Source organism: Triturus cristatus, chromosome 12 (assembly GCF_964204655.1).
Source record: "Triturus cristatus chromosome 12, aTriCri1.1, whole genome shotgun sequence".
Taxonomy (NCBI): Eukaryota; Metazoa; Chordata; class Amphibia; order Caudata; family Salamandridae; genus Triturus; species Triturus cristatus.
The window spans coordinates 224,525,884-224,541,557 of NC_140595.1; the positions used below are offsets into that span (position 1 = coordinate 224,525,884).

The 15,674-nt window shown below is 47.7% G+C and overlaps 1 protein-coding gene across 4 annotated transcripts in view; it reads right to left on the reverse strand.

Moving 5' to 3' along the window:
- WDR59 (WD repeat domain 59) overlaps positions 1-15,674 on the reverse strand; it is a 766,237-nt gene that overhangs the window by 454,893 nt on the left and 295,670 nt on the right. For all 4 annotated transcript variants that reach the window (XM_085636815.1, XM_085636817.1, XM_085636814.1 and 1 more), the window contains exon 12: positions 3,804-3,936. In XM_085636815.1, coding sequence (XP_085492941.1) covers positions 3,804-3,936 — 133 coding nt within the window. The remainder of the gene's footprint in view (positions 1-3,803; positions 3,937-15,674) is intronic.

Here is a 15,674-nt window from a genome sequence, read left to right on the forward strand (position 1 = left end):
GTCACCCTCCAGTTCCGCAATCTCGGCCTCCACCCGGGTCACCTCCTCCTGCTCGCGCCGCCGGGCATGGGAGATACAGGAGAGGGCCTCCCCTCTGAGAACTACCTTAAAAGCCTCCCACAGGGAGAGGGCCGAAGGGACAGACCCCACATTCTCGTCGAAATATCTCTGTAAGGATTTGATCAAGTCGGCACGAATGGTGGGGTCGCGCAAATACCATGCATTGATTGGAGCCACCCTGCCCTCCCCCCTCGGGAAGACACCAAAGTGTAACAGCAATGGGGAGTGATCTGAAATACCCCGCGCCAGATGGCACACCTCCCCCACCCTCCCAGCATGGGCCGCCGGGACAAGGATGTAATCAAGCCGCGAGAGGCTACCATGGGCACCCGAGTGGAAGGTGTATTGCAGCTGTGCGGGATGCTTTAGTCGCCAGCAATCCACCAGGCCCAGCGTGTCTAAAAGACCGGACAGCCACGCCTGTGCCCGGGGGAGGTCCCTAGGGGGATGACGATCCATGGACCCAGAAGCCACCGCATTAAAGTCCCCTCCAACCACCAGCAGGCCACCCGGAAGGTCCAGGAGGAGGTGCCCCAGGTCCGCAAATGTAGTAGCTTGTAACCCAGGCGGGACGTACACTGATATAAAAATAAACACTCTACCCTCCATTCTACCCACCAGGACAGTATAGCGTCCCCTCTCATCATGGCGCACCTCATCGATCTCCAACGGGAGCGAGTTCTTGATCATGATACCCACCCCCCGCGAGCCCGAAGTGAAGCCCGAATGGGCCACCAAACGATAGCCCCGCCGATTCATAGCATGAAAGGAGTTACCTATAAGGTGTGTCTCCTGCAGGAAGACAACATCTGGTGAAATACGTTTCAAGTACTGCAGGACCACACCACGCTTAATCCTATCCCCCAGGCCGTTAACATTCCATGACAACACAGTCAAATCCCTACCCCCCATCGTACGTAGAAACAAGCAGTCGTCCCCCACAGAGCATCTCGAGAGCAATAATACAATAGCAGGTTTGCCTTGCGGTGCAAACAAACAACACACCCCCCCCACCCCCCCATCCCAACAGAACTCCCCCCTCCCTGCACCCCTGCATGAGCCCAGACAGCCCCCCCAAAGTGCAGTGTGCCTGTCGCCCCATAAATGAAAACTAACTAGTCCCCCAGAGGAGGAGGGAAGCCCCCAACAGACCCCGAACGACCTCCATAGGAGGGGAACATATACGATCAATAAATGGTAAAGGAATGTTGTCCAGAGCAAGGCCTATTATTCACCCCTCAATTCTGATCCGGCGGGCCCTCCCCGCCAACCGCACCCCCCCCACCCCCCCGGCCCCGATCTCCAGGCAGAGCGTCCAACCAGTCCCCAGCCGCCTCGGGCCGGTCAAAGAAGTGCGTGCGACCATCCACCTCCACCCTCAGCTTAGCTGGAAAAAGCATTGAGTACTTAAGATTCAGGTCCCGTAGGCGACGTTTAACACCAAGAAAACTCAATCGCTGCTTTTGGACCGCCGGAGTAAAGTCTGGGTAGAAATGCACATCCATGTTATCAAGCTTGACCGGTCCCTGTTGCCTGGAGGTCTGCAGGATAGCGTCTCTGTCCCGAAAGTTAAAAATCCGGGCAATGAGAGGCCGCGGCGGGGCACCGGCCTTAGGTCTGCCCCCAGGGACCCGGTGAGCACGCTCCACCGCAAAAAGCTTACTCAGCCCCCGGGGCTGGAGATGGGTAAGGATCAATTCTTCCACAAAAAGATCTGCCGCCTCCGCCTCTCATCCCTCCGGCACCCCCACAATACGGACATTGTTCCTCCGGGCCCGACCCTCGGATTCCTCCAGTCGCCGGTCCATCAGGGCGCTCGCCTGGCCAAGCCGGCGCACCTCCTTTTGGAGGGCCACCACATCCGTCGTGAGGCTCGTTGTGGTGTGGGCCAGGGAATCGACCCGGTCGTTCGTTTTGGACAAGTCAGCCCTCACAAGACTCACATCCACAAGGACCGAGTCTATTTTTTGCGCTAGGGTGTCGAAGCGCTGGTCCACCGAGGCCTTCATCTCTGCGATGGCGCCCATGACGTCCCGGAGGGTCAGATCCACCGGTTGAGCAGATGCCTCCGTCGGGCCCGCCGGGGATGTGCGCGATGTCTCCGGAGATCCCTTCTGGAGAGTGTAGCGGTCCATACTGTTGGATTGGTGTGCCGGGCCACGGCGGGTCGTCTTCACCTTCGCCCGGTCGCCATCTTGTTTGGTGGACATGTTTGCTCTCCCACCGTCGTGCCAATCTCCTCGAACGGGCCGATAAACCAGTTCACGGGTTCCGGGGGGGGGGGAGGGCGACCACCGATCCGCAGGACGACCCACAGCCGGCGGGTCAGCCGGGCATTTGGACAGGGCCACACCACCGCACTCCGCTCCGCAACCCCACCTCGCTTGAGGGCAAGGAGGGCGCAAAAGCGAAAGTGAAAGCGCGGGGTACGCAAGTCGCCCAGCCCTGCCCGCCGCTGTTGTTCACTTTGTCCCCGGATCGCCCCACTACTCAAGTCCGGGGGGCCGGCGCGGAGAAGGCCGCAACCTTCGATCGGTGCTCCCACCTATGTCCGGGGTCCGATTTGGGCCCGAAAAACGGGTGGCGCCTCAGCTCGGGTTCACCGACACAGTCCCCTCAACAAGGATAGGATATCGCCAGGATTAATTCAGGAGGTCGCGGAGGTCCTCGGGAGCCTCGCACCTACGCGGCCATCTTGGTTGCGCGCTAGGCTCCTCCCTCCGTACATTCTATTTTTAATTGTAATATAGGATTGATTGAATTGTTTACTTTTATGACATTAAGTTGTCGAATAAAGCATTTGATTGAACTTGGATGTACCATATCAATTTAAGGAAATAAAAAACGCTGCTTCTTTCCATTACCTCTACTCTCTGCTTCTAAGGTCAGGAGAGCTTACAACTACATCTGGACAAAGATACTTCCTGGCACAAAACAAAGATGGCTGATGGTCACTCATGGCTGTGGAGCCTTTGCTGTTCCAGGTAGTGTACGCAACACTGGAAACACTTATCTTGCAGATGTATGGTATTTTCAAAACAATATCCAGTCTCACGGGGAACCTCTGCAATAGTGTGTCTAAGGTAGACATTTGTAAGGAAACAATTCCAGATTGAATGTAAGCTAAAGAGAAGTCAGAGGAAAAATCTTTAAAATCAGCAGTCCTTGAAGCCAGGATTCTGCTGCACAGCCTGCTGTGCAACCTAGCGACAAAGAACACAACAACATTAAATGGTTGCTTGCAAACAAAAACAAGAAAAGTACATCCCTGGCTCTAAGAAAAGAGCATCACAAGTGCTAGTCATAATCAATCGGTCAGAAAGACGTGCTTTGATGTACAGTCCATGGTGGAAGTGACAGGAGAGATGAGGGATGTAACAGATAAATTATCTGTGAATTGAATGTAATCACACTGTCTAAAATGGTTAGAACAATATTTAAACCAGACAAAGTGATAGTATTATCACGTTCCCCATCATAAACGTCTCAATTCTGACTTATAGCCATCTACAACAATAGGATTGATTGATAAACAGTATTTGTCCTCTTGGAAATTAAAGAAAAACAGATTTAAAAAAGAGGATACGACGGGCTGAGAATTGACATAGTAGTGCTATGTTTGCATAAATATAAGACCAAGAGCACCCCTTTCTTGAAGCATGGGTGGTAAGAAGGATGAGCAATGATTCCCCACAAAGATTCCTTCCTAAGGATGCCCCAAGCACTGTGTGTATCATACTCACCGTCCTCTTCTGGGTGTCCAGAATTTGACATCTGTTCGGGATCCTGACTGTGGAGAGCCTTTTCCTGCTCTGGAAGCAGTGAAATTCCATCCATGAGATCATCCACTGGATCCATCATTTCATTTGCGCACAGCTGCAGAGGAAAACAGAAATAAAGTTGTCAGCATAGAGCGCAAACTACCAGGAATACGCTCTATACTTGGAACTGAACAATTAAGGCTCTTTGTAGTTCAGATTCTAATTCAATATCAATTTAGGACCTAGGCCATGCTAAGGGTCTTTTATAATGCAGAAAAGACAGCACTCAGCTTAGTGTGTAATGTATTTGTAGTATTTGGTACAGAACATCACTTCGTACCAATTGGTCACATATTAAATGTTACATGAAAATGATGAGCAGTACATTTCATAATTGCACCCCAATGAGGAAAGGCATGTTAAAGATTGCAGGAATCGCTGTTAGCATGAGCCGAAAGCCATTTTGTTATTGGCAGCCATTTTAGTTAGCCATGTGCTTTCTCCCTCTTCCAGAGCCTTGCACATGCTCATAGAGACCTGTAGCTGCCAGAATGCACCTGCTCCTAGTATAGAACTGTCAGGCTGTTCTAACTGATGTCAGCAACTCATTACTCCTCCTACTTGTTGACTGTGCATTTTCTGTATGACCATCTATATGTGTAACTCTTCTCGTGTGTACTTGTACCGCCTTCTTTTGAGCCCCTGTGTGGATATAAAAGGCCCCTGTTCTCTGTACTCCTTAGACTGTCTCCTACAGTGGCCTGAGGGTACTGTATGACGCAGTCTTCCTCAGGTAAGGTTATTAAATATGTTCCTTTGATATTACAGCTTCCATGCCAATCTCTTCTTTGTTGGTTTAAAGGACCAGGTGTATTAGTGAAACCCTTCGAAGGTTTTTGTTTCTTCAAATGGCGCCCAAAACGTGGACCTCATCAAAGAAGCGCCTATCCAAGGAAGTGGTCTTGATGGGAGACAGGAATCTACTGAGGACAGGACAGGAATCTACTAAGGAGGTACCCTGCGCACGGAGATTCTCTGTCTTTGCAGCCCAGTATATTTCTGGTCTTCCTGATTTGATCCTCCAAATGTTTGCCGCTCCTGACTGAGAACCTTTTTGGTGTGAGCATTTTAAAACAACCGTTAGGTCACTCAGAACTTGGCAGTGATAGGCTGGAGATTTGTGCTTAGTAAGGTCGGCGACATGTGCTTGACTTGTATTGGCCAATTATGTGATTATCGTGATTTATGTGATTATATGTAAATTGCAATTTATGTAGGCAGGTAATGAGGAGATTTTTCTCTAACTTTTGAATAATTTGTAACGGCACATATTGTGTTAAGTGTCACTTCTCAAGTGGAGAGGTGTGGCTCACTGGTTAGAGGCGGCAGATCCGCAAGCAGAGAATCGGCCAGGGACCAGGGTTCAATTCCCGACGCGGCAGGGTTGTGGACCAGGGTCAAAACGGACTCGATAATTCTCGCCTCGGTACCTACTCTAACCAGGAACACACTCGGCAACTCTGGGCATTAGCTTGCCTCATCTCCACAACGGCCCCCCACATTCGCCGGGGATGCCTGGTTTCACCTTGGAGATACCCAGGAGGGACCATCTCACAGGGATAGCCAGGACGGGTTCCCCAGCGGTCTACAGCGCCACGACGCCTCAGGGCAGCAGTGCGCTTTACAAGACACATACATTTACATTTTACATTTACATTCTGTATAATATTGCATATGCTGCAATATTCTTGGCATGCCTGTTCTTAGCACACATCGTAGAATGTGCTGCTTTCTTGGAAGTACCAATGTGAATCTTGAATGGAATCAGCAGGCTCCCCTAGAGGGGATACCTAAATAGGTTTAGGTATAAAAACGTATTTCTTCCTTGGTGACTAAGTACCTCATGGAATTAAAATATGTACACAAAAAGGATCCTGATCTGTGCACTTAGTAACATTCATAAGTGGTGATATGCAGAGCGCTTTTTGGGTGTTCTGCCAGCCAAAACTAGCAAATTTGGTGTATTTTGGCTTCTTTAACATGGAACAGTCTTTGGGCTGTTTCTTGTGCAGTCTTTTGGACTACTTTTGAGAGCTTTTCTTGTAAATAAGACTTACAATTAGTATTTACAAATGGTTTGGTTTCAGTGCAGTCTGTGGGCTGTCTTTTGTTTCTATCTTTAGTGTTGATTTGTGGGTTAATTGTGTGTTTGAATGTCTATGTGGTTTGTAAGTTTGACACCGGTTGTACTTGTGTGAGTGAGTAGCGATTGCGCTTTTTGTGTAAGAATGGCTAGCCTTAAGCACGCTGTATTGTGTGTTCTGAGAGTCTGACCCCCTTCTGTAAATGTCTGGAATGAGCTCAATGTGTTTTTTTGTCATCATTCTGTTATGCAAAATGTCATTGAATGAATTACATATTAAATAAAAAAATCCAGAAATGAACTATGTAACATATGCTAAATAGCTGCACGCTACCATTAAATTGACAAAGTAAGAAACGATAGATATGTGCAAGTTGCCACAATGCTAAAGATAAAATTAGAATTCACATTCAATAGGAATGAAGTAGACCTCATAGAAAGGAAGCTTAAATGAAATTGTGTGCTTTACACGCCTAAGACTTAATATAAAATGTCACAGCATTTATCCTTATGTATTAGATATTAAAAGACATCATCATCATCTGAGTGAATTGGTTGTTGCTGAAATAAATACCACATTACAGAACGATAGATTTGTGCTGGCTTGAAGGGCGTGAGATGATGACGCCTGCTGGTCAGAAGCACAACTGTGTCAATACCACATGGCTATTCCAGACCACAGGCCACAGAGGGAAACTGCTGAGTCAAATAGATTTTAAGTTACAAAAGACAGTTTCAATATTTTGGATAACAGAGAAAAGATTAAAAGTAGGAATTTTCTTTCTTAAATGCCTTTTTACATAAGCACATCTGTGGTTCTGATGTTAAATAATAACTGTCCTTTAAAAAGTGGCGCAGACTTTTTATATTTCAAGTAAGGCTTCTGTGCTTAGGGTTATAAATGAATGCGTTTAAATATGATAGGAAAGGAATGAGGCTTGCTTTTCATATGTGGAAACATCAAAAGGGTTGGTGATAATTATTAAAAAATAAATAAAATGTGACTATATAAAAAAAAAGTTTAATAAAAATAAGTGTACTAAATTCGCTTTTTAATCTCTATAATGTCTAAATAATCATACTGTGAACTCCTAGCATCAAAGTTGATTTTAAGCAGCGCTTTACAGCAATGGGGGAAACTATAATGGAAAATGTAACTTTACCCAGGCATACAAAACTCATTCTTTAAGGGTGTACCTTATACTTTTCTGATCCCCATTCCTGGAATATCTAGGGGCCACTCTGGGGATGACTAATATGCCAAAACAAAGTAGGTTATTCATTTTTAAGTGCCCCTAACACCATAGTCGAAATTGGGCAAAATATACCTTTTAAACGCAGTTCTGCCACTCAGAGCAGTTTTCAAACTGATCTCAGGCTTCAGTAATGCACACATGCAAGTATAGAACAAGCAGCTGACCTCTGAACTGCTAGAAAGCACACCACATACTGCACACAAATGAAAATAAGTATAAAAAAACAAGCAGAAGTTATTATCCTACCTCTAAATTACTGGTAGACAGGAATGGAATAGGACTGCTTTTCAGCTGTGAGTCTCCATAAGTTGCTTTGAATTGGAAAAGCCGCATGGAAAGCCTTGCACAAAATAGGACAGCTAGTAATGGTTAAAGGTCGAGTTCTGTATTTAGCAGCCTAGCAGGGCTAAAGGCAAGGTTTGCTTTGACACTTTGACCTCTGAAAAGTTTTGAAAGACAAGATGACAGCGCAGGGAGAGAAAGAGAAGCTCTGCTTACTATTTTTGGCAAAAGCAAGTTTTTATGCACTCGTATGAACAGCAGGAAATATAGTGGTATATGTGGGCCCTGATTAGAGAATAGCTCTGCCATATATATAGCACTAATGCTTTTAGTTTAAAGATTACTGTGCTAGGGCTGAGATAAGGAGGCAATGGAATTTAGTTTGCATTCATTCAGCCTCATGTTACACTAGTACAATTGCTAAAGGAATTGGTGGTTGGTTATTAATGTTTTCTAGCTAGCTCAATGTGCTATTTACCTCCTACAAGTTTGTTTGTGCCCAGTTGCCACAAATAGGGGTTGATTGTGTCGACAGAAGTGAAACCTGTTTCAGGTTTCCTACTGTCGAAATAGGGGAAGGAGGTTAGCTCCTTTATTAATTAAGGGTAGGCAAATTTAGGTTCTCTCTCTTTTTTTCACTCTCTTTGGAGCCTGTCTAAATTGTCTAGGAAATAGCCATGAGACATTATTTGGCTATTCAGTAATACGGTTTTAAAATTGTTAGCATTTAATAAAATAAAGAAAAATACAAATATATGCTATGTTACTGCCCATCCTGTCTGATGAAATTATGAAAGGATGAGTAGTCTAGATTGCTGTTCCCTTATTTGACCTTTAAGGGGAAACTATATGTTATTCTTATGTTATATACAGTTTTGCAAGGGCATTGTTAGTCTTTTATTAGTTAGTCTGAGTAAATAAGCTGATAGCCCTTAGAGCTAGTGAATAGGGTTTTTTCCTTTGAAAATGATGTTGCATAGTCCACATCATGAAAAGTAGAATGCATAAGGTTTATAATGTCAGGGAAGACGCCCATGTGATCCTCAGCAAACATTTTTGAAGGAAAATAGTGTTTTATAGGAGTTTGTTTGTTACAACATGTTCTGCTGGAGAAATGTATGTACCCACTACGTTGAGTTTAAAAAAAAGTTCTTTATGTAATAAGAATCCCTGTTAAATTAGCAGTTTTAGATTTTCCTGCTGCACCTATAACATGAGAGCATGGTCCTAAGCCTACAATGTAGGTGTCTTTATGAAAGAAAAATCATTTTAGAAGTGTCTGCAGTCCTGTACAAGTAATGTAAAGTTTTTGAGTAAAAGTGTAGAATATTTCCTTTTTTCTTGAGGGTTCTTCAGATGAATAATATAGGAATACACAGATGTAAGGATTTAGAGTATGTCTATATTGTTTTTCGCTTTTCCTTAGAATTTAGTAAATGAACACAGACTTCCTTAGCTGCTTTAAATAGTGTAATAGGTCCAGGGTTTTTACTCTCAGATAGATTAAGTGGTTCTTGGGTGCCTTGCTAATCCATGGGGCGCCCCAAGACTAGGAAGTATTCTGAGACTATCCTCTCTGTTGATAGATTGTTTCTGTGCCTTGTCTAAAGATCTTTTGTTCTGTCCACCAATAGATATATTTGCTGCCTTACAACCATTGCCAGAGGGGTCCGGACATCAGATTCAGCCTGAGGAGTCAGCGCCAGTCCAGCTTGAAGCCAAGATGGTAACCAGCACAGGCGTTGCTGGCAACTAGGACCTCAGTGAAGGCGGAAGCACTGGGATGTGAAGTGTGCACCCCTGCCACTGTCTTGGGCGAAAGACGGGGTCACAAATCAGAAAGGAGAAGACGTGGATCCAATTTTTGATGCCCAGCTGAGAGTCACAGACCGACCAGAACGGCAAGGAGGCTTTTGCTTGAGGTGACCCCCTTTGAAACGAGGGTTGCTTCAGAGATCTCAGCATTACGCCCCTGAATCCTGGCTGTAAAGTCTGCACCTTTGTTTGTTGATCAAGAGATGCCTGGGCACACTGAATACAATCTGTGGCCCCATCAAAAGAGCAGTGCGCCAGCAGAGCAATACAGGAGTTGACTTGAGTTTAGGGTGCAGGTGCTGTGCCTTTGGTGCCGGTTAGATTGAAGTGAAGAAAACTGGTGCACTGCCTGAGACTCTGGACAGGATCGTTGAAAGACTTTTTCTTCTCAAACTGAGCCGTGATTCCTGAGTTGTGAGTTGTGCAGCTCCACTGTGGGAACAACAAGAGCCTGCCTGTGAGGCTCAAAGGGACACAGGGAGAAGACTCCCCTCTGGCTGGTTGTCAGCGGCTTCAATTTTCCAAGGACTTCTTTTTGTTAGCAATGTACCCCTTTAGTCGTCCCATTTTTGAGGAGGAGCAGCCCTTTGCGGCTCCTCGTCCTAATTCTCATGGCCCTGTGTGGTCCTCCTGGTCCCCTGGAGCAGGGATTGTTTTTGAAATAATATGTCTGACTGCTTTAATATTTGCATTAGGAATAATGTTTATTCTGCGAGAGAAAAGTTCATCTGAGCATTTGACAAATGTTACTTTACCCTTTCCTTGACTATAATGATTGATGCTGTAGCCCTCATAAAAAGAACACTGGAAAAGTCTATTGAAAATGTTGTTTTTTACATAGAATTGGACTAGATGGTTCTAGGATTTGCTTTTTGCTTAGGGCTGGAAAAATATTGATAATTCTGTTTGTGATAATAATCATTACTCTCTCCTGCTATCTGTATGACCCAATGCTCTGTTCCCTTTGTACTCCTGCTTACACCTTATATATGCCCACTTAACAATATTTAGAATTAGAAATGCCCACCTAGCAATGGATTAGGATATTGATGAATTTATGAGAATACATGTGCAAAATATGTTCTAACTAGATCATAGGAATGTCTTTAGCTCATGCTAGAAGGACCATCTGTTAAAGATTGCAGGAATCGCTGTTAGCATGAGCTGAAAGCCATTTTGTTATTGGCAGCCATTTTAGTTAGCCATGTGCTTTATCCCTCTTCCAGAGCCTTGCACATGCTCAGAGAGGCCTGTAGCTGCCAGAATGCACTTGCTCCTAGTATAGAACTGTCAGGCTGTTCTAAGTGATGTCAGCAACTCCTTACTCCTCCTACTTGTTGACTGTGCATTTTCTGTATGACCATCTATGTGTGTAACTCTTCTCATGTGTACTTGTATCGCCTTCTTTTGAGCCCCTGTGTGGGTATAAAAGGCCCCTGTTCTCTGTACTCCTTAGATTGTCTCCTACAGTGGCCTGAATGTACTGTATGACACAGTATCCCTCATGTGAGGTTATTAAATATGTTCCTTTGATTACAGCTTCTGTGCCAATCTCTTCTTTGCTGGTTTAAAGGACCACGTGCATCAGTGAACCCCTTAGAAGGTTTTTGTTTCTTCAGGCAGAAGTGCAAATGTAATAAAGGCCAGTGTCATTTTCTAGAATATATTTGCCACATTTACAAGAAAGGAAAATACCACTGTTCCGCTATGCTAAAGTTTAAAATAAACAATTTTTTAAGTCAAATTGCTAACCTATTTTGGTTGTACACAACAATGTGATGGTGAAGTCAATGATAAATAACTAATTGTACTGGCATGGGATCGCATAGTCAAGCCTCATACACGAAGGACACATTTTCCATACGTTTCAAACATGTGTGCCACTGCATCCTGGCAGAGAAACCATCCATACCTGTGTCCGGTTTGACTGGAATTATCAAGTGATGTGAAACAAAATGTTTCCCAGTGGAGAAGTAGGCTGGAGACATAGCAGAAAGTTAAAGACAAGCATTTACAATGCAATGGTCTCGGCATTGTTAAAGTTAGAGCTATTGGCATTGCTCATGACATTATTTTTGTTTATGTTTCTGTTTTTAAAACATTTAAAGAAACGGCATTGTTATTTACAATGTCAATAGCTTAATCACTCTCAAATGCGAGACCTATTGCATTGGCCCCCACACACAGAGCCACACACACAAAGCCACCCACACACAGAGCCACCCACACACAGAGCCACCCACACACAGAGCCACCCACACACAGAGCCACCCACACACAGAGCCACCCACACACAGAGCCACTCACATATAGCAACCCACACACACAGAGCCACCCACAGAGCCACACACACACACAGACCTAAAAAGGAGGGGTGACTTCAAGGGCCAAGACAGATGTGAGGAGAGGAGCAAAGTCAGGCTGGAGCGGGGCATGTAGGGCCAAAGAATAGGGAAGGGCTGGAAGCCAAGGCGAGAACTTGGGACAAGAGGCGGGGACTTGGGACAAGAGACGAGAGTAGTGGGGCGAAGGACAGAAAGGCAGGGAAATAAGCGAGCATCTATGGAAAGAAAACACAGAGCGCAGCCTCAGCAGTAACGGGCAGACCCGGCACTTGCGTCCAATAACACTTGTTACCAGGGCGCCTGGACGTGAAATGGAAACAGTGGAAGGTAACCTGGAAAAGGAGATGTTGTTTTTCAACAGCGTCAGCTCCCATATGTAACCAAACAACGCCCTTCTCCTTTATTAATGGGTAACGCGCATTTTACACTTGTCCACTGCCTTACCCATCTCCACGGCTCTCGGTGCAGCTCTCAGCGCCTCTGTGTAGTCCCGGGTCTTGAGCAGCTCGCGCAAGTCGGCCTTCAGCCGCGCTACCTTGAAGCCGGCATCGAGGCACTTGTCGAGCAGGCCGCCCAGCAACACATTGCACCTCACGCTGCACCGATGGCGCAGCCATTCCCGGCAGCACGGGCAGCGAGAGAGCCCCTCGGAGCGCCCCAGGCACATTTTGCAGAAGGAGTGTCCGCAAGACAGCGTCACTGGGTCCCAGAGGACGTGCCCTGGCAACGGGAGGAACGTCACAAGGGTCAGAGCCGCCTCAGTGGCATCGGAGCTCGCTATCAGTCGGGCCACAGGGCACTGTGTCACCTAACGAAGAGCACGGCTGTCCTAGGGAGGCAACGCTGCCCAGTGACATCAGGGGGGTCTAATTCTGTGTCAACGTGTCCCTCCGAGGGCTAGGTCCGGTCACTAAACTCTAGAAAAGGAAGCACAGTCAGAAAGCCCAGTCTGTAGGCGCGCTATCCACGACTTTGTTTCCACTCACTAACTCAATCATACATCCTACCGCCAACTTCACTTACAGTTTCTTACAGACTCGAGTTATCCCTCCCAATGCGTCCAGGAGAGAACAAAGGGGCCGCTGTGGGAATCTGCCCTGCCGGCCCCAGGCCCTTTCAACGCGGCCTCAAACACCAGTGACAGCGAAGATGGTCCAAGAAGGATACATGGTCTCCTCCAGGCGCTCACCCGGAAGGACGAATTAGAGACCCCAGGGTCCAACAAGGGGAATACCCTAAGAAGGTGGCATCATTCATGTTGCTGCTTCATGAGCGAAAGGTGGGGAGGGGTGGGGGAATATTTACAGATAAGCCGCCACCAGGGTAAAGGTGGGCGTCTGGCGTGGGACAGGGGCGATGGAGCAGGGGACCCCGGATCCGGAGACTCAGGCAAGCCTGATGTGGCCGGTTGGGGATTCCCTCACCAGCGTATTCCCTCAAATCCCAGGCCCTCATCTGCCTCCGTCAGAAATCCTTCCACCGCCCCTCCTACCTCGGCACAGACCCCAGTGCCCACCAAGAAGGTCTAGAGAGGGGCTCCGGTTGGCTTTCAAGGAATGAGGCTGGCGCCTGGATTGACTCTCGGACCCGCTGCCAGCAGGAAGACTAAAGAGTTAAGCTCCAGGGAGAGCTTCCTGTTCCAGCCCATGTACGGATTTCACTCACACATCAGTGTCCAGCACCCACTGCTCTCTGCCCCCTGTAAAGCCCAGACACAGGTGCTCCTCAGCACCCCTCCTTGGTGTGCCTTGCATGCACCATTACATAAACTGCACCCATGTGATGTTAAGGGGCGGGCTCCCATTGGCAGCAGCCGAAGCCCCGCCCTCTCCTGTTGTGAAACAAGACACAACAGTCCGTGGTTTCATAAGCTGCAGAGAGGGGGCATGTAACCCCCTCCTTTTCTTAGGTAACCTGGCAGAGTTTATGTCAGTTCTTCTTATTTCATTTCAATATTATTACCTCGCGGATAGAAAGGACGTGTCCGTTGGTAAACAACCGCCTGCAAACACGTAACCCTGCCGGCAAAAGAGCTCTTTTTTCGATTCATGGCTTGATTTTAATAGCTGAATATTTGTCTTTTTAGTGATTTTTTTTATTCCAGCAAACAGACCACAAGTAAAGACCGACCCCCCTAGAATGGGGTTGGGGGACGCCGGTTTCTCCGTGGTGGCTGTCAGCGCACGTCTGCTGGATAGGGCAGCGAGAGCCATGAACACCGCCGCCTTTCTCCGAGGTGAAGCAGAAATGCCTCGGAGAAACGCAGCGGCATTTTCAGATTCGGGGCGTGTTTTTCTTTCTCTCCTCTTGCCATTGGCTGGAATGTTTACATTCCAGAGGAGAGAAAGAAAGTAAAAAACACGCCCCCGAATCCGAACAAGATGGGGCTTAAACGGACAGACGCCCCTCTCCTCCAATGGCTGGCCTCCGTTTAGGAAGCCAGCCAATGGAGAAGAGGGGCGGGTTCAAGCCCCGTACTAAAAAACGTTAAATCTCGCGAGCGAGACTGCGCAAGCACAGCCTTCGCTAGCCGAGACCTAAATAAGGACCCTTCCCAGCAGACCCTGAAGAAACCCTGTGGAAGAGGAAGGTTGGAAAGTCACCCCACCCTTGGATACCCCAGGAACCAGCATCACCTACACCAGGATAGCAGGTGCATACGTGTCAAGTGAGGTCAGAAACCCCCAAATACCACAACAGAGGACTTCAGGAAAGATTCTGCTGGGGAAGAAGACGAAGTAGATGAAAGAGTCCAGTGGAACCCAAAAGAGGATTCAAGGTGAGAAGGACCTGCAAGCAGAGGGGACAGAGTCTATGCCACTCAGGAGTGAGCAGGAGGCATGGAAGACGAATGCCCACCGATGTCGGTAGATGTAGAGGAGTTGATGGTGCCCTTGAAGTTGCAGCTGTGTGGACCAGGCGACGCTGTGGAAAACCAGGAGCCGCTTACGAGCTGTACCACGATGGATGTCAAGAGCCAAGGGGTCAGTGTCTGGCAGGGGCACCAACAAGCCTTAGCAACAGCAATCAACTGAGTAGAAGAAAAAGGTGCAGTGTCAGGCCCAGCAAGGTCCAAAGGACTCACCACGAGCAGGTAAGTAAGAGCAGGCCTGAGCAAATAGGGGAGCCCACTGGAGCCAAAGAAGACCCTCAAGAGGACCCACAGGCCAGACGCAGAGGAGTCGCAAGAGGGCCTCAAGTAGCTCACCGAAAGATGAAGGCCCACAGTGCAGAGGATGCGATGCAGGTGAAAATCGTGGCTGCAGAAGATGCTTGAGGCCGGAGCTTCTTCGAGCACGAAGGTCTCTGGAGGAGACAGTCAACAAACTTTGGCAACGGCAAGTCGACGCGGTGCACAGGTGTTCTGTTTCAGCGGTTTCGACGAGGGATACTGGCTTCAAATTCGGTGAGAAGACAGCGCATCCCTTGAGGGAGTTGCATCCCTTGAGGGAGGGGCAGCAAAGCAGGCAGCTGCTGCATCGCCCGCTTTGCTGCCCCTGACCCCGTTCCGCCACGGCTTGTGCCGATTGAGCGGAGGGTCGGCGGGGCTAGCACTCACTTCCGGCTGTACTGGGCATTGCAGGTCAGCGCTCTAGCTTTGCACGCCTCGCACGCCCGCCCTCCTCACTACTTAATCGGACTGAGGGCGCGGACGCGCGCAGCGGCGCTCAGAATACGAGGCCACTGCTAGGTACTCTATCTTTTAGCCAGTCGAGCTGTGGAAAGAATCATTTGAGCTGCTGTTCCTTAATTGTATTAGCTGTTGCCCTGCTCTTGAATTTTAACTTGCTCGTTTGCACATGTTTATCTAACGCCGTATTTTGCACATCTTTTAATCGTTTTTATCCTTTTTGTGGTTACCTTAAATTGCCATATTTCTGCTGACTGCTGCATCGCCTGCTTTGCTGCCCCTGACCCCGTTCCGCCACGGCTTGTGCAGATTGAGCGGAGGGTCGGCGGGGCTAGCACTCACTTCCGGCTGTACTGGGCATTGCAGGTCAGCGCTCTAGCT